At 41.6% G+C, this 19,726-nt stretch overlaps 1 protein-coding gene across 6 annotated transcripts in view; it reads right to left on the reverse strand.

Moving 5' to 3' along the window:
- Positions 1–2,871: 2,871 nt before the first annotated feature.
- ETV1 (ETS variant transcription factor 1) overlaps positions 2,872–19,726 on the reverse strand; it is a 102,884-nt gene continuing 86,029 nt past the window's right edge. For all 6 annotated transcript variants that reach the window (XM_080974944.1, XM_080974943.1, XM_080974947.1 and 3 more), the window contains 5 exons: positions 16,192–16,260; positions 14,913–14,981; positions 10,179–10,348; positions 8,479–8,580; positions 2,872–6,208 (listed from right to left, as the gene is read on the reverse strand). In XM_080974944.1, the coding sequence (XP_080831070.1) occupies positions 5,987–6,208; positions 8,479–8,580; positions 10,179–10,348; positions 14,913–14,981; positions 16,192–16,260 (632 nt within the window). In that variant the 3' untranslated portion in view covers positions 2,872–5,986. The remainder of the gene's footprint in view (positions 6,209–8,478; positions 8,581–10,178; positions 10,349–14,912; positions 14,982–16,191; positions 16,261–19,726) is intronic.

A 19,726-nucleotide genomic window follows, 5' to 3' on the forward strand; every position in this document is an offset into this window, starting at 1 on the left:
TCAGTCCTAAGCCGCTGGGACATCCTGGCTCTCACTCATTCCAAAGTGTACCTGCTCTTTACTCATGAACCGATTCGTAAGGAGCCAGAACAGATGGCTGGCGGTTCTTTCCAACTCTATTATTTTGTGTTCTTTCTCAACTGCTCAGATTTTCTGTTTTACTTTGTCCTTAATTCTCTCTCTCTCTCACTCCACCCCCCCCCCCAGTGTGTGTGTAAGTGGGGGACGTGTGGAAGGATGTTGTGCATTTTTAATCTAAGATTTTTTTTTTAAATTTTCCCTTAAAATATTTATTTCATCTGCGCTGCAATTAAAATAATTGTTGTCTTCCACTCCATCCCGATTCCTGACTCCTTCCGAGGTGCCCTTTTACTACCATGCAATCAAGTGTCACATTTCAAGATCCTGTTTGGACAGGCTGAGTTTTACATTCCAGAAGAGCAATTGGGCTTTCTTTTCTGTCTCCCGCTCAGGAATGCCAGTCATTGTTTCCAGAGGAAGAATTTGCTATTATTGTGAATGGAGAAGGACTGCGGTGCCAGTACCTTCATGGAATCACAGTGTCACAATGCATGTGGTGGTGGGGTAACAAAAATGAAACCCCATCACAAGGCAATGGTAACATGGCAAATAAAATGGCATTAATAGTGGTAAGGAAAGAATGCAAAAGGCCTGAGAGGATCAAAGCAAGCCTTCCTTCATGAGTGCTGCATAAGCATAGATAACTGTAACTAGACTATCTCCTTCTATGAGACGTTGGCTCTGGTGTGCCAACCTGACCTGGCAAAAGGCACTCCATGCAACTTAGTTCACATGGAACTCAAATTCTAAAGTTGGCTCTAATAGCTCTCCCCCACTCCCACCCCACAGGTTGCAGACACTGTCTGCCCACGAAACCCTTGTCTTGTCTTGTCAAGGCTGAGTTTGTTTTTTTTGGCCCTCATCCAGCCCATTCCAGGCACCAATTCAGGCTTCCTACTTCCTCACCTGATAAAAAGAGAATTAGAATTAGCACGGGTGGCGCTGTGGTCTAAACCACAGAGCCTAGGACTTGCCGATCAGAAGGTCGGTGGTTCAAATCCCTGTGACGGGGTGAGCTCCCGTTGCTCGGTCCCTGCTCCTGCCAACCTAGCAGTTCGAAAGCATGTCAAAGTGGAAGTAGATAAATAGGTACCACTCTGGCGGGAAGGTAAACGGCGTTTCTGTGCACTGCTCTGGTTCGCCAGATGCAGCTTAGTCATGCTGGCCACATGACCTGGAAGCTGTACGCCAGCTCCCTCGGCCAATAAAGCGAGATGAGCGCCGCAACACCAGAGTCAGTCACAACTGGACCTAACGGTCAGGGATCCCTTTACCTTTACTTTATAGTGATGACACCTTAGCCTCACCCCCAAAATCCCAAGATGACCTCCCACAGCAGTTTATGTAGATGTTGAAAACCATGGTGGATAAGTGAGGTCCTGCAGGATCCAAAGCACAAAATGCAATGGAACTGAAATAATTGGATGGAAGGATAAATATCATAGATCAGATCTTGTTTCTTGCAGTTAGCCTTATACATCAATGTGGAATTATCTTCTATCAGATCTTGCTCAAAAGCCTTTTCCTATTCCAGGTAATGAACACTGACCACCTGAGGGTTGATCTTCAGTTATCAGGAGCTCTTAGAACGAGACTATAAAATTATATCCCTATTTGACTCTGACAGGCAACAGTTTCAGATGATAAACCAGTGCTATCCAACTTCCTTCTTCCCCTCTGGGCTTGACTCTAGAGTCATTAGCTTTCCATGCCACAGGGAAGCAAACTATCTTTCAGTGGCTAAGTCCTCTATGTTATTTATACATTCAACTTGTGCCCTGACCTGATTTCTTTTTTTAATCTTCCCTGCATTACAGCCCAGCCCTCATTTCTCTCAGTCTGCCCACTACAAGCCTTGACCTCTCCTTATTCACCATATAGCTGTTTACCCATCACATGATTTCTCTATTCTTCATTTTTCATTGTAGTATTTCTTCCTAATTACCACATTACTTTAATTATTTGAACATCTTCCACCCAAAAGTATGCATAGATGTTTAAAGAAACCAAGCACTTTTCTAAACTGATTGTCCCAAGGTACTACAAAGTAGTACTTCTTAGCGAGCAAAGAAAGGATGTCGATGTGACAAAGTGAGAACTGATGGGGTTGCCGATATGTCATCCATAGGCCCAAAGTTGTACTCCAGATAAGAGTGCAATTACTTTGTCCTATTGACTTCAGAGTATACTACTCTTAAATTGCCTCCTTTGAACATGTTTTATGCAATTTGATATTATACGTTTTACATAATACTTTTTAAATATTTAACCTGCTTTCTTTTTAAGACAGGCCGTACCTCTGTAAAATGCTTTTCTTCCAGGTCTAATTGTCTTACTGGAGAACTCTATTTTAGGGTTGTTTTTTGTCTCTGGATTTTCACTTTTTGAAATATGGCACTACACTATTTCACCCATCTAAACACTATTTCACCCATCTAAAGGAAAGGCACTGTTCAGATCATTTAAGCACCATGATTAGACCATTTCTGATGGTCATCGAATTCACTCTTTCTTATTTTCTTGCCCTGGTCCAACTATAGTTGTGCTTGAAATGGTATTTATGCATGGCTAGTTGCGCCAGGGTGTGCTATGGGGTGCATTTTTGACATTTAAGTGCACATGATCAATTGGCTCCCATTGTTCCTGAGTCAGTAAGTGGTGTTGCTATTCCAGATGCAACAATGGAATATTTTTCTTCTGCTGCTGCTCCAGAAAATGGTTTAGTTGTCTTGAATCGATGAAAGAGTGAATGAACATACATAAACACCATGAAAAATCCAAACCACCACCTTTCAGAAATCAGCTGCCAGATTTATTAATCTACCTGGAAAATGTGGAATAAAAACAGAACTTAAAATAAACTCTTTTAAAAGGTACAGTTTCAAAAGGGTTAATCAATTCCATATAACATCTTTTTGTACCATTTCCCCCACCCATCCACCCCACAAATTCATTCAATGGTGGGTGAAGTGCCTATTTTCTTCAGTGAATCACTACCTTATACAGTATATATAATTTTGTAAAAAATAGTATTAGACATTTGAATTAATGTTAGGCTTCTTTTTCTTTTAAACCACCCGCCCCATTCACCAAATATACATCTCTTCCTGACAATAAATGCTGCATGCCAATATTGATGGAATCGAAAGCATTCAAATAACTTTTCATTCAAAGGGGTTCTATTTCATTGAAAATAACGTCTACCTTAGGAGTTCCCTACCCCACACTATACTTCTTCAGTCTCCGTGAGCCCCACCCAGTATGCCCAAATATCAGGGGTGCTAGGAGTTGTAATCCAACCTATGCATGTGTAAAGGTTCCCCACCTTAAAAATTGGCCCCTCCTGTATTACAGCTAGGTTTGGCCTATAGACAAGTTGACTCTTGGCCAAAGTGGCTGGAGCTGATGGGACTTGGACTCCAACATCATCTGAAGAGCTACAGGATCCATACCCCTGGTTTAAAGGTTCTAGTCTGCACCAATGGGTGCTTTTTGTCTGTTCTCTTATTCATCAATTGGAGCATTAGGGCTATTGATTAGTAGTGGGAATAAGGTAAAAGGCTTCCTATTGAGGTTTCTCTAGGGGGTTGCATGCCCTGGATTTGTACACATGCACCTATTAAGATATCTTATGCTTCTAGGTGTATTAAGACACATATCCAGTGTGCTTTTCCGTAACTGTGGTTTATAGTGGCTAAGACTTGTTACTTTGAAATGAATTGCATAATAAATCATGTATAACTGCACTGGTTTCCTGACCGACACACAGTGCAAAGTAAATCTCTACCTCAAGGCATCTTTGATATCATGTCATTTACAATGAAACATTATTTCTGAGGCTAATGATTATGGAGTCCTATTCTCAATCTCCTTTTGCTCCAAAGTTGTTAGCATCTGGGAAAGATGGGCATGGGGGGGGCGGGGGGGGAAGATACTTGGAAGAGTCACTGCCTAAAATACTCACTGGACAGCTCAAATCTCATTTCTATCCTTTTCAAACTAGGAAACTCAACGTTTCAGAAAAGGTGTTCATAAATATTTAAAACTTTCTCTCTCTCTTTTTATATGTAGAATAAGGTGTTTCTTGCTTTCACTATTACCCTTCTCAAAATTAAAAAATTAAAAACATTGTAAAAAAAAAAATCAGAAAAACCTTTAAATCGTCTCCCAAACGTATCTGATCACATTTACATTTAGTGTCCAAAAAACAAAAGTTTGATAGCATCAGTGCCAGCACTACAACATCATACAGCAAAGTCATTGTATTCTTTGACGCTTTGTATAAGTCTCGGCTCCACTGAAAGGTATAAAATGTTCTGCAGAGCTCCTCTTAGCAAGCTGAAGCTTACTATTCATTTCTCAACGCGCGTAAAAGCTGCTTATAGAACAGCTGTGGCATAAGCTATTTTTTTTCCTAAGCAATAAATGGTTCAAGTCATCTATTTTGTCCTGAAATGCTACCTGTAGTTACAGCATTGCTTATAAATGGGCATAGTAAATTCAGCAAAGAGAATATTACAGAAAAAAAGACAGCAGCAGAAGCATTAGCATTATCTAGTATGTATATAGGTTATCAACGTAACACAGCAGTAAAAGGTTTAAATGCATATTAATGGGTACCATGTCTAAAAAAAAAAAACATTACTAGAGTACCTATTTTCGTGTATTGGATATTTTGCTCAAGGAGTGCTTGCTGTGGTCTAAACAGCATGAGATATGTGACCTAGTACAGTTAATTCCTATCGATTAAATAACTTATTTATGAATAAAAGTAAATGGAAGGACACAATGTGACTTCTTCCTCTGTGATCACAATTCTGTTTTCAGTCTTGAAATAATATCCAGAACGGTTCAGCACATGGCATTACTGTACTCAGGTGGCTCTGGAAAAGGCTAAAAGGCTTTACATTCGCTGTACTTGCATAGCAAGATGGCACCAGATACAAGGAGCGTAACCACAATCTGCTTCAAGCCAGGAATAGTGCTCTCCATTCCACCCTCAATGCCTTCCTTAATGAGCCATTAACGAGCACAAGGCAACAGAAACGATATGTAGTAACATTTTTTAAAAAAAAATCAACAGAGGGGAAAAACAAAACAAACAAAACAAACATGCCTTTTGAAAAACAAAACCAGAAAGGTGCACTAGCACTCCTAGCTCCTATCTAATTCTGCAGCTTCCAAAACTGGTCCACAGCTCAGCAGCAGAGCCCACACTTTGCATGCACTATGTTCCAGGCCCAATCCCTAAGCACTTTCTTGTAGGACTGGGAAGGACTCCGGTCTGAAACCGTGGAGATCTGCCAAGTCAGTGCGCATGCAGTACTGAACTAAGCTGGAGCAAATGGTCTGGTTCAGGGGTTTTGTTTTTTTAAAATTCAGGTGTAGAAAATAGACTAGGGTGTGGCACAAAGGGTGTGGCCGGTCAGGGCCATGTTTGTGGCTAATAGAATTTCCCAAGTCGTGTACAAAAACGGTTATTCATCACATCTAGAATTAACTGTACTATGGATACCCAGAGAACTTGTACAATATCTTGAAGCCAATATGAAACAGAAAACAGACATGATACAGCTTCGTTGTACTTAAAACCTGTATGTTCTATTCCCAACCTTAAGGTGGGGGGGACACAAACCCACCCTTCTCTTCTTGTTCCACAGAATAAAATCAATAGATCCCAATCTCCCCCTTTCAAATAAAGTGCACTGTCCATGGGAGACCATAGGAGTGATGCAACAGGAAAAGCCCCTTTATAGTACTATTTTATTCTTTTTAATTCTTTTTTTGTGTTTGTTTGTGTTTTATTTTTTTTTACAAAACCAACTTAAGGGGATTCGGGTTTCCTTCTGGTCTCATGAAAGAGGAGAAGCTTGGGGTGGGGTGGGATTCTTCAGTGTCACTGCAGTTAATATACATAGCCTTCATTGTAAGGGTGGGTGTTGCAGCAGCCTCCTTCCTGCATGTAGACCATGCTCTCGTCAAAGTGGGACAGCGGCACGGTGTCCTCTTCGTTAATATGGCGCTCCATGTCGGTCTTCAGCAACGGGCGCTGGTTGTCCGGGAAGGCCATAGAGAAGAGGGCTTCGGGGTCGCACACAAATTTGTAGACGTATCTTTCTCCAGCAACCTTAGGGGCAAGGTCAGAGAAGGGGGTGGAAAAAGGTTGTGAGAGGAAGACGTGGAATCTCCTTCCAGCAGCAAGATCATGCACTGTTTCATCCTCACGTACAAGAGAAGCAGAAGACCCCGGTTAAGAGGAATGAGAGATCGACCGATTGCACTGTTGAAATGCAACGCTTTCCAATGATCACTTTATCGCCTTTCTCAATCCAAGGACCACATTCCCGCATGGGCAGCCTTCTGGCGGTCAAGGCCAGAGGCAGGAGTGAACGAGGCAGCAGGTGTGATTCTTACTTTTGTATAGAAAAGTCACAGGCCTCTGTTTACACTCATGCACCTCTCTCTATTGTCCATCCAGCAAGCAAGAAACATTACTGGAGTTGAAGGACACATTCCAGTCCTTATTCGGGCAGCAATGGCATGATCAAACTGGAATAAGTAACCACAGGCCTCTCTTGGGACTCTTCCCAGACCACACTCCTTCCCAGACCACACCCTTCAACAGCCCTGATCCCTCCTTGAGTGCTCTTCCATCTCCAGAAAGATTCCTGGCTGAAACCCTGGAGAGCTGCTGTCCGTAGACAGAACCGTGCTGGATGGCCCAGTTGTCTGATCTGGTATAAGGATGACAGAGACCAAATTCAGGGGTGAAACACAGCCAGGAATCTTTCTGGAGATGCCTCGGATATTTTATACGCAATGCCGCTTGAACAATCCAGCCATAGCCTTGTGGGAGGGGAAGGTGTCCTCTGCCCAAGGGTTTATGCAGCAGCTAACTTTCTGCCTTGCATACAAGTACCGTTCATGAGGGTGTGTGGAACGATTGGAAAGGAGGCATGGATGCACCCTGCTCCAGGCAAACAGCCCTCAATCTGCTTTTCCATCAGCTATACAGAAATGAAGAGTTGCCAGGGGCAGCACCTCAGAGTCACAGAGTCCCCTGCTTCTCTGCCAAGCACCAGGTCTCCAGGGGCAGAGGAAGCAGCTCGGGTGCCTGGGCCTCATAGGGGCAGGGTGCACTGCGGGGCCTTCAGAGTCTGCCTGCCTCCTCCCACTCAGCCGCCCTACAGCTGGAGGGGGGCAAGAGGCAGCGGGTAGACCGTTTGGGCAGGAGAGACACATGGCTCGGGTGCGCTGCAGGCCCCGCGGTGAGTGCTGCCCAGCATTTTGTCACCCCCCTCAGTGCTGACACCCAGGGCACTCCCCCCTGCAGGTCTCTTAGTGCAGGCCCAGGTAATTGAGCCTGAGCTTTTATAGCCGCCACCTGCCATAAACCACCACTGTCAGCAACAGCTGCAGAAATGCAATGTTTTCTCCTGCTAATTATGCTGTTTTAATTGTGCATTCTATAACTGACCTCCTTTAGTAATGTTTTATTTTGACAAGCTTAAGGTATTTTTTGTTGCTGTTATTTTTCCTGCGTGAAATGTGTATTCTGTACTTGACCCTCCTTTGTAAGGTCTTGTTTTGAAATCTTTAGGATATTTTGGTTTCCTGTTAATTATGTTGCTTCAAATGTAAATTTTATATTTGATTTCCTTTCTGTAGTGTTTTATTTTGGAATGTTTTATTTGATGTTTTAATGTAAACTGCTTTGAGATTTTTTTCTTAAAAATATAAAGCATCATAGGAATGGAAATAACAACAACAACAACAACAACAACAACATGTAGGCAAAGTCTTGTTCTCTATACTGATTATTGTTAAACAGGTTTTGAGCTGGGACTGGTTTTAAGAAAAGCAGTTCAAATGTTTTTAAATTAAGAAATGCAAATAAATGTGTTGAACAAAGGTGGCTTTTTCTTGTCCTGCTTCTTGTTTCCCTAAGCCTAGCCTATCCCACAAGGTTGTTATGAGGATAAAACAGGATCTTTGGTGGGTAAGGGGCAACATGTAACCCTGAGCTCCTTGAAGGAAGAATAGGATGAAAATATTAATAATAAAGGAATACTATAAATAAATAATGTGGGTAATCTGTCAGGGTGTTTAAGAAGATACAAACGGGTAAATTTGAAATCCAATACAGAATGTGCAATTTTTGGATTTTCACCAGTGTGGTGGTGAAATTCTAAATGTGGGCCCATGGATTCTGCATTAAGAGAAAGAAAAACCTCCATTTCATAAGCAGATAAAAATCTTTAAAGGTTTGCAGCACTTCCCTAATATTGGTAACAAACCATTTCAGAACAAGGCAATTTACAACAGCTTTGCCCTTATAAACGCAGTTTATAGATGCAACATTCCAATGAAATATTTAACACCACATTAACCGCTCACCTTTTGCATGATTCCCTTCTCATAATAATAACGAAGAGAACGGCTAAGTTTATCGTAGTTCATGGCTGGCCTGTTTTTCTGAATCCCCCAGCGACGTGCCACCTGTCACAGAAAGAGATTAGCACCGATTTGTTAAAATGTATTTAACAAGCAGGCCTTACCTGCAGCTGCATTCTACAAAAGAAAAGGCAACCTAGAGGTCAAAAATACAAACCAAAGGTTTTGTAATACAAAAGTCTCAGGGTTCAAGTATGCAATTTATTCCAGAACACAAGTGGAACTGGCAACAAGGTTCCAGCTCTGCCTTATCCCAGGATACTCCATTCCATTTCCCTGCTTTCCAGTAGTCAGTCCAGATGCCATTCTCAGCCCTCACAGAAGTCTTTTTTCCTCTAGTTATATACTACGCGTGCGCGCGCGCGCGCGCGCACACACACACACACACACACACTTTTGGCAAACCTTGATACTTTGCCCCTTCTGTGTGAATGGGGACATTTTCATTCCATAAAGACAGTTTGCTGTTTCTATATATAATATGAATCTGTCTAACTTTAGTTTAGATTTTTGAAATCTTTATCTAGTGTTGGAGGCAGTTTACTTCTGTATAACAGCTGGTGAGATTCACAAGTGGAGAGCCAGATGGGCGGGGTACAAATAATAAATTTGATTATTTAACGCTGGACTAGGTGGGTCTTTGGCCAGATCCAGCAATGTAGCTGAGCCTACAAATATGCATAATGAGATATTTGATCTTCACATGATTGGTCTGGTCTGCCTTTCTGGCGAGGGGGAAGGAAAATGCATCTCAAGATAGATGGCATATTCCAATTCACTAATCTGGGTGGGGCCAGGCATGCATGCTCCCTAGGACAAGGCCCCACCAGATTGCAAGGCTCTACTCTAATGGCAGGGAAGCATTTGTCAACAAATCAGATTGTAAGAATGTAGGAATATATTAAGAGCCCTGTTGAATCAAACCAAAGGCCCATCTAGTCCAGTGTCTTGTTTCCAGTGGCCAACCAGATAAGGCTTATGGGGAGCTTGCAAGAAAGCAGGAGGACTAAAGCCATCTCCCACTCATGATCCTCAGAAAATGGTCATCAGGTGCATGCTGCTTTTGAAACTAGAAGAAATTTAAAGTTATCCAAGTTGGTGGCCATTGTGATGTCTTACTGCAGTGAGTTCCAGAGTTTAATGCTGGCCTTGAATCTCACGGAGACCATTCTTCCTCCCAGTATGCATCATAAATTACGCCTGTCACCTTTTTTCTAAACTAAAAAGCCCCTTCACCACCACCATCAATTTATTACCTGCCCTTCACCAGCAGGTACAACAATGCGGTACAACAATGTAAAATTCAGAATTAAAACAGTTAAATGTTACATTCAAAAGAACAGGTTGGGTCCTGAAAACACATATCTCAGGTGTCAAGGGCCCAGGTAAAGAGGTGCTGTAACCTTTCCTCATAGGGAAATTGCTCCAGCCCCTTCATCATTTTGGCTGCCCTTTTTCCAGCTCTCCCTTCCAGGGTTTGAGTGTCCCATGGAAACCTATCTTCGAAGTCCACTGTGGCATAAACGTACTAGCTTCCATTTTGCAGAAACCATTATGTAAGGAAAAGTATACTTCGACAGAACAAGGCATCAGTGCTCTTCAGCCAAAACCTTCACACGCATTCCAAGAGAGACGCTGCTCACCTCTTCCGGTTCGATCAGCTTGAATTCCATCCCTCGGCCAGTCCAAGCAATGAAGTGCGAGTTCGATGGATCATCAAGGAGGGCGACCAAAAACTGCCACAGCTGAAGGGAGCCCCGTCGCTGGTATGTGGGCCCCTCGCGGTACATTCCTGGCTCCTGCTTGATATCACCTACACAAAACAAAGCAGCTTAATGAGACTCAGTTTGTCACATCAAGTATCAACACAAGCCAACACCTGCAGGAAAAGAATCCATGTTCCTCTAGCCTACAGTACTGAGTATCCTTTTGGCAAGGGTCCAGCACACAAGATATGGGTACAGGGTACACAAAGCAATTAATAAATCACTATCAACTTAGCCAAATACGAGTCTTCCAAAAGTGGCAAAATTAATTGCTGTCTCACTTGTTTGTCCCATTCCCGATCCATGCAAAACCAACTTGCAAACATCACGCAAGACTTAGCTTTGAAAGACCGTGACCCGCTTTTATAACAACTTGAGTATTTGAGGGACTCCATTTGTATACAGTACTTTGCACAATCCGTCATTTGGAAACGCAATGTATGATTTATATATCTGCAAAACCCTATGACTGAAGTGCCTTTAGCATGCAAATTCTTCTAAGAAAAATTTGACAGAGTATTTGACTAGGACTTAAACAGCGTGAGCTTTATGTACGTATGGGTATGGGTATGCAAATCCTGCGGATAGACAAGTTCCTCTTTGGCATATTGGACTTGCATGCAAAATGGGTTCATATTTAGCATGGTTTAGCTGTGCATTAGCAATTCTTCTGAAAAACACTATATCAATTGCAAAGGCAAAACAAGAGCAATCTGAAAATTTATCATAAGTTGTCCCCAGCGGGGAAAAAAGCCAACAAAACTCAAATGCTCAACAGAGGACAGTTTTTAATATAATCTCACTGAGAAGCTCACAGAATTGTCAGCTGAAAAGCTCAGAAGGAAGATTACAATTCCCCCCCCCCACTAACGATGACTGCAATGCCTGATCTTCGAGCAAAAATGCATTATTTCCCACTTTGATGCAAAGTACAGAATCTATATAAAAAGCATCCTGAAGCCCTGTGCTATGGTACATAACAACTTTACAGTAATCCTGTTCATACAGTATAGGCAAAAGAAGGCTATTCACAACAATACGCTTACAAACATGCTAGCACCCCTATCGTTTCGAACCAAATAGAAATATTGCTATTTAAGCACCCTTCTTTTAATTAGATCCTTACTGCTGTTTACATCTGAGGAATCTGTAAACAGATAAAAAGTGACTGAAAACCTGATTCTTAAATAGAGGAATAGAATTCAATGTTCCAATTGTTATCAAGCCAATCCTTTGCTACCGTCTACTGTTCTTGGGGTAGCACAAAGGGTTGATGGTAAACTATACTTTATGACCAATACTTTATGTCTTCACGTCTAAGCATTCCACAAAGTGTTGTGAAATGTCTTGAGAGGGACACAGATATATAGCTCCTGCACATGCAGAATAGAGTACAGGTGGAGTGAATGAATATTTCTGAAAGCTAAATTAATTCTTCTGTCTTGCCAACTTACATTATTTTAAAACAGCTTGCAGCCCAGATAGGCCTCTGTTGCTGTTTTGACCAAGCCATGTCCACCTGCCCTACACCTTTATGGGGCAGGTAAATATGTGTTTGGGCCAAAAGGGGGCTTGCAGGCACCAATCAGCATATCTGTGGCTCATGAACCTGTGAACAGCACTATGCAAAAATGGGTCGCCCAAGACTATTGTGATTGGCTGATGGGCAGCCCAGCGCAACTGTCAAACTTTTCCCTCAGTTTACGGTGCAGGGAGAGGAAAGAATGACCCAGACAGCTAGTTCGATCCAGTTCCCTACCCTTACTTTACATGATATCTGGTGATATTTAACCATATATGCCAGACATGTCCTCATTGCTAAATGGGAAATTTGCAGTAGAAGCCAAAAGAAAACAAAAAAACTAGGACTCCAGGGTCTGGCACTCCAGGAAAAAAAAACAGGCAATATGAGCTGCTAAAAAAAACACCATAGTTAGCATATGTTGAATTCCCAGAGTACCAGGCTGACTTTCAGGAAAGTCATCTGCGTATAGATGTGTCAGCCTTATGTTAGCAAAATCAGTTCTAAAATGGATAAGAAAACTAATTTTTAAATTGTGCAGAGAAGTACCACCTCCACTGGGTGAAGAGAATCCATAATATGATTCAGAAGCAGGCATGCCCCATCCCAACTAACATTTCATGTCGGAACCCTTCCAAGCTGTGAGTAAACTCTATTCATTAACATTAGTGAATCAAAGACAAATGCTAACAGGTCCCTGTTCCCCCCACCCTTATGTTTTTAGCTGTTCTTATTTCATCTGCAAGCCACTTTGAGCCGTTGTCAGGGAAAAGACAGAGCCATAATAAATTTAGATAGATAGATAGATAGATAGATAGATAGATATAGAGATAGATAGATATTCTATATTTTCTTGTTTGAACTGTGAGCATTCAAGGGGGGAAAACCCGAGCAGGTTCTTATGAGGGAATATGGTCTTTTAGATACAGCAGTTCAGTATCAAAAAAAGGGTACATGTTGAACGCTGGCATTCAAATCCTGCCACTAATAGGTAACAAAATTGTATGAAAATAAAATAAGTAAATTTTCCAACTCTGGGCACCATGAAGATGTGGAATAATCTCCAGCCCACAGAGGAAGGCTCAATTTGCCCCCCTGGCACAAAAGAGCTTATGTCAAGCTTATTATAACAATAATTACAATAGCAGAAAAAGAAGATTCTCCCCCATAGTGCACTCTATAGCTGCACCATATAAATTTATTAAATAAATAAATAAATATAACCAGGCCATTGGCCGATTAAACAATCTATGGTCTTTTAATTTTGTTTTTTGGGGAAAGGGTTATTGGGTTTTTGTTTGTCTGTATCATTATGTTATGTGTTTTGCGTTTTCGTTTTGTATTTTCGTGCTGCAAACCGCCCTGTGACCTTCAGATGAAGGGCAGTTTATACTGTATTTTTCACTCTATAAGACGCACCAGACCACAAGACGCACCTAGTTTTTGGAGGAGGAAAACAAGAAAAAAAATATTCTGAATCTCAGAAGCCAGAACAGCAAGAGGGATCACTGCGCAGTGAAAGCAGCAACCCCTCTTGCTGTTCTGGTCTCTGCGATAGCTGCGCAGCCTGCATTTGCTCCATAAGATGCACACACATTTCCCCTTACTTTTTAGGAGGGGAAAAGTGAGTCTTATAGAGCAAAAAATATGGTAAATAAAATAAATAAAAAAGAAACAAAACAAAACAAATACCATAAGCCCAGGCCCATATGTAAAAGACAGGTGGTGCATACCAGTGAAATAAATAACACATGAATTCAGCCATTGGTCTTGCCTCCTCCTGCTGCTAACCACCTCTTCCACCTACCTATTCTATTAGGGAAAAATTAACTGAGCACCCTGCAACTGGGTGGCTAGGATGAGGGAATGTTACATCACTTCCTCCCTTTCCTTCAGAGCTTGGTGGAAATTCACTCCCCAGCAGAATGGGCGGAAGGGTGAAAGGTGACCCCTGTGCAAAGGAAAGGAAGGAAGGGAGGGAGGGAGGGGAAGGAGGGAGTGGAATGACCTTTTCGCATCTCAGGCACCTGGCTGCAGAGTGCTTTTTTCACTGTCCTCAGCTGAAGATGGTAGCAGTGGATTGGCAGGTGGGAGCAAGCCTGACAGCTGAGCTCAGTTCCGAAATGGCATCCACACACGTCTTTCCAGCTGCAAGCCCCGTTTTCATTTTATGCCTGTCTTCACTCTTTGGCAGCAATAACTAACATTGCCTAAATTATTTTTAGCTCTGTACCAGTATGGAGATGACACCATACCTGCAACTAAATCAATTAGCTGTTTGTTTTGCAAACCAAACTCCCCCAAAAGCTGGAGAGCGGCGCAATTACTGTGAGAAGGAACACCGGTCCAAATTCCTTTGGCTACAAAAGCAACATTAACCTCATTAGCGCTTCTCCCCACAGAATACACGCTGGATTTATAGCTAATAATGAGGAGGCTATGTTTTGTTTCATAAGCCATTTGATACTAGTTAGCCATCCCCAAGAACGTTTTCAGAAAAATAAACGGATATTATACATTCTGCTCTTTAGGCATCAGCTTCATTAAGCAAACTAATGCAACGTTCAACAAAGCACAGCTTTCTCTTTAAACACACAGAAACCCCTGAATAGCTCGGTGGCACTTGTGTTCCATAATTCATCTCTTCATGGATAAAAAAAGACAAGAGTTTGCATTAGTCATCAGTAAATCCAGAGTAGCTGCTTTCTGTTCTGCTTCGTTAATTAAAGGATCAGCTTTCAATAAATCTCTAATAACAAGCTGTATGTGATCATCAGTGCAATGGAAATCCTCCTATTACTTCTCAGAACAGCCAGAACGACAGTGCTTTATCTTGTCTCTGCGTACAGAATCTCTTGCTAGCAAAAATAGAATGACATCTTATTGAAAAGCAGTCTTTGGTTTCTGGAGGGAAAGGTCAGTCTTTGGTTGGACATGCGACAAATGGTCTATTAAATGGCCTGGAGTCAGAATGCTGCTAACCTTTCATTTCATTTCATTTTTACTATCTATCAAGGAAAAAGAAACGACTCGTTTACGGTTCCAGCTCTCCGCGCGAAGAAACACAAACACACAGGCATCTAACATACCGTCAAATTTCTCTGGAACAACACAGGTGTCATCGTAAAACTGTCTCGGCCCCTTTTCATACATACAACCTGGAATTTTTTAGGAGAAAAAGAAACGTATTTACCAAGCAGAATGGGGGGGGGGAAAGGGTTACCAATTTAAAGCAGGCATCCCCATTAAAACTAAACAGTAAAGGTACGTGCGTATGTTGTGTTAGTCTTTTTGTTGTTGTTGTTCCAAACAAGAGAATGCATTAGTAATGGGAAGTCCTGTGCAAAATACCAGCCTTCACCATTAGAGAATCCCCACTGCTGCATATTTTTAAAGTGGTGGTTTTGCCCGGTCAAAAAGGCAGAAATGGGAAGCTTCATGCATCAACTGAATTTTCCAAGCAATCGCCCACAAGCCTAGCTGCTCGCCACACCACCCTCTGATTGTGTTGCTGTTGCATACCAGGAGGAACAGTAGCAGAGGCAAGGCTGCAACTATGCAAATGTACTGGCAGGAGCACCAGACCCCACTGACCCATCCTGGTATGCAGCAAAATCACAGTTGCAGGAGGGTCAGGTGAGCAGCAGAGCCCCATCACTCTGTCCAGTACTGTCATCACCTCATATGGCCTTGCCATAAGAAGTTACCAGAAGAGGCACAGACGAAGAAGCATACAAGAGAGTGTGTGTGGGAGGAGAGACACAGTATAGCTGCTCATGGTCTTGAAAACAAGAAAACCCACAGTCACACGTTTGCTTTGCCAAGAAGGTTGATCCTTGAGGAAATCACCATGGGTGAGAATTTGCATGTACTCTACAAAGTGTACGGTGCTTCTCCATACAGAGAAGTGGTCAAGGAAAGACTAGTCTTCATGTGTTCTCACTTCAAAATAAAAATAAAAATCAGTACCCCTTGCTGATGGGTTTATAGCTTCAAAGAGGCACTAGTCTTTTGCTGTCTCGAGGCTATATCTTAAGGGATGGGCTTAAATTGCCAGTTCAGATGTGTGCCTTCGGGTAATCACAACATGGCTAAACATAAAGGAAAGTGTGCTGCAATTTAAACATATTTTTCCTATGTTAGAAAAGACATGCAAGCTCCAGAATTTCTCCTAGAGCTTTCAGGTGCCTAATCTGCAAAAGGAAAAAAATAAAGAAATGCATGATTATAACCAGCCTTATTTATAACCTTTATGAGAATAGGGTCTCAAAGGTTCCTCTTTTTTATTATGTGGATACCTAAATTTTGCTTCAGGACAAAACAGAACTACACACACACACACACACACACACACTCTTACATACATACCTTCTGTTCTGTTTTGGTGAGCCAGGAAGCCTTCTTGCCTCATGTAAATGGAATGGCAGCTAGGCACTTCTGGAAAGAGGAAGGCAATGGGTGAGATTTCAGCGTACAGTCTGAGAGCGACATTCTGTAAGCAGCAATGCATAACCTTAATTGTTACTGAGAATAACAATATATAATAATAACAGCTGTTGTAGTAAGAGATCTGGAATAATTGCAAGGCGCCCATTGGATTTGCACTAAGAATGAAGCTCCCACTAGTGGAATGCTGCTTGCGTGAGGAGGACTGCCACAATTTGGTATCACAAAAGTTAGTTAGAATATTGTTTGGAATGGCACAAGTCAACAAATAAGGGAAGCTGTAGAGAGAAAAAGAGCACACTTGAAGCTACAGGGAATGGCAACCTGTCAACATTTAGGAGTTTAGAGTAGCATGTGGAAGGCAAAATAAAGGGAGGGAAAGGAAAACTATAATGTAATTAATATAAATCATACCCAACATAGATCATTAAACAAAGTATTTAAATCGTCACTGGAGCTTATGGTGAAGTTCATTACAATTAGCAGGAAAAAAAGAAAAACTAATAAAGTCGTTGTTTGTCAAATTTGGTATAATATGGAATAATAATTCAGAATCCTCCTTATTGAACAGGCAACTGACATAGCATGCTTATGAAGAACTGTGGCTAGATGGAACAGAAACCTAAAGCAAAACAACGAGTTTTGAAAGATTAGATATTTCCACAAAGAACAGTTGTTCAAATTCATTAGCAAACTGATTGTCACAATCAGCCTCAGAGTAAAGTTTCAATAAAACGTCTGACATGCCCAGTGAAAAAGGCTACATGTTACACATGGTCAGTTTCCATGCTAACCAAGTTGAACCTGTATACCCAGAACACATAAACATATGATAGTCTAATGATTCAGCATATACAAAAGGGAAGTGATCAGCAATAGCACTGGATTCCAAAAACAACCTTAAGTGGGAGTAGGTTCTACCAAAATCAATACACAGCTGCCGTACCCAGGCTGCAATTTACTAATGCAGCTCCACCTAGGTGATAGCCTTGTTCTGCCATGTGCTGGCTAAGCAGGGGAAGGGGAAGGCATTCACCCACAGAACTTCCACCTGTAGCAAGAGATCAATTCATCCACATTAGGGTGCCATGCAACTGCTGCAACCCAGGATTCCAGTAGACAAGAGTCTGGCACCTTAACTTCCTGTGCCACAACAGCCCAGTCTGGCAGACTTAGCTCTGAACCTTCAGAATGCTACCATATTTGCCGAGGTTCAGATCCTGTCCGCTATTGCAGTATTGTTTCAGCTCTCTGCAGAGGCTGTCCAGATGGCCCGATAAAGCAGTGGCTTCAGTACTGGGCTGTGCAATAGGAGCAGCTCAACTATTAGAGAGGACCTTGCCAACTTCACTTTTGGAGCCCAGTCCCTGCCTGTTACAACCTGCTGAATTTGGCTTTTTTCCTTATCTTGGACCTTGGTTCCCAAACACCAAAAACTCGGAAGTGTTCCGGTTTTTGAACGTTTTTCGGAAGCCAAACAGCTATTGTTTCCGGGGCGCCTGCACCAATCAGAAGCTTCGCCTTGGTTTTCAAACATTTCGGAAGTCAAATGGACTTCTGGAATGGATTAAGTTTGGTGCTTTTGTTTTTGCTATTTATTTTGCGTTTTTGTTTTTGAGGCTTTTTCGGTTAAGTTGTTTTTGTGACTGTGTGGAACCCAGTTCAGCTACTGACTGACTAATTGATTGATTGATTGTGTGACTGCGGAAAGGGATAAAGAAACCCCATCCAAACAATTGCGATCATCAGGAAAAAAATTAATTTAAATTTTTATCATCTACAATACGGTCTAATTTATTTTCCAGTACAGTACATTGATTATTGCTTTCATTTTAGGGACCAATGGTCTTGTTAGATAGTAAAATTCATGTTAAATTGCTGTTTTAGGGGTTGTTTTTAAATGTCTGGAACGGATTAATCCATTTTGCATTACTTCGTATGGGAAAGCACGCCTTGGGTTTGGAATGGACTTCTGGGACGGATTAAGTCTGAGAACCAAGGTACCACTGTACATTATTTGCCACCTGGCCACTCAAACCATGCCTGTTCTTCTTCAACCATTAACCCTACTTTGCAGATCCTAAAATCTGAACACTTGGAGGCTCAAGTCTTGTTGGGTACTGACCATAGGAGCCAACTCCTTTTTTTTTTTTTTTAAGCAATTTATTAAATTTTACAATAAAGATAAACATAATAAACAATGTAACATTGATCTTAACATATTTTCACATTTTCTTTGGACTTCCTCACATCTCCCGCTCCCATTTTCATCGTTGTAACATTTTGTCAGCAATTTATCATCTTATTTAAATTCTTATATCCCTTCTATGTTTCATAATCTTATAATTCTCAAAAGGAGCTAAATTTCACAGTCTTACTTATTTTCTTAAAAAACTTCTAAATTTAGTGGTGCTCAGTTATTTTGATCTAGCATCTTGTTTAGCATTCACTCAAATTACAATACTTTTGTAAGTAGTTCTTAAATTTCTTCCAGTCCTCCTCAATCCTCTCTTCTCCCAGGTCACGGATTCTGCCGGTCATTTCAGCCAGTTCCATGTAGTCTATCAGTTGTATCTGCCATTCTTCCAGTGTGGGTAGATCTTGAGTTTTCCAATGTTTTGCGAGAAGTATCCTTGCTGCTGTTGTTGCATACATAAAGAATGTCTGGTCCTTCTTTGCCACCCCTTGGCCGACAATACCCAAAAGGAAAGCCTCTGGTTTCTTAGTGAAGGTATATTTAAATACCTTTTTTAGTTCATTATAAATCATTTCCCAGAACGCCTTCACTTTAGGGCAAGTCCACCAGAGGTGGAAGAACGTTCCCTCACACTCTTTGCATTTCCAACACTTATTATCAGACAGGTGGTAAATTTTGGCAAGTTTGACTGGGGTCATATACCATCTATAAATCATTTTCATTACATTTTCTTTCAGAGCGTTACATGCAGTAAATTTCAATCCATTACTCCACAACCTCTCCCAGTCCTCAAACATGATATTATGCCCAATGTCCTGTGCCCACCTTATCATAGCCGATTTAACCGTTTCATCTTGTGTATTCCATTTCAACAGCAAGTTATACATCCTTGAAAGTACCTTAATCTTTGGTTCTAACAATTCTGTTTCTAATTTTGATTTCTCCACCTGGAACCCTAGTTTCTTATCATTTTTAAAAACTTCTTTAATCTGAGCGTAATGTAACCAATCTCGCACTTTGTCTTTCATTTTCTCCAAACTCTGCAATTTCCAATTGTCTCCATCCTTTTCTAGTATTTCCCAATATTTTGGCCATTTAGCCTCCATATTGGGTCTTTTTCCATAGGAGCCAACTCCTAGGGGCCGAGGTCCCTTCAGCCCTCTTAATAAAATATTTGAGCCCCCCCCCCCAGTTGCCATTCAAATGGGATGTGCGCGTCGTGTCCTGTGATTGATTATGCGGGTGGGACAAAAGGGAATC

Source organism: Podarcis pityusensis (genome assembly GCF_964106645.2).
Source record: "Podarcis pityusensis genome assembly, chromosome: 12".
Taxonomy (NCBI): Eukaryota; Metazoa; Chordata; class Lepidosauria; order Squamata; family Lacertidae; genus Podarcis; species Podarcis pityusensis.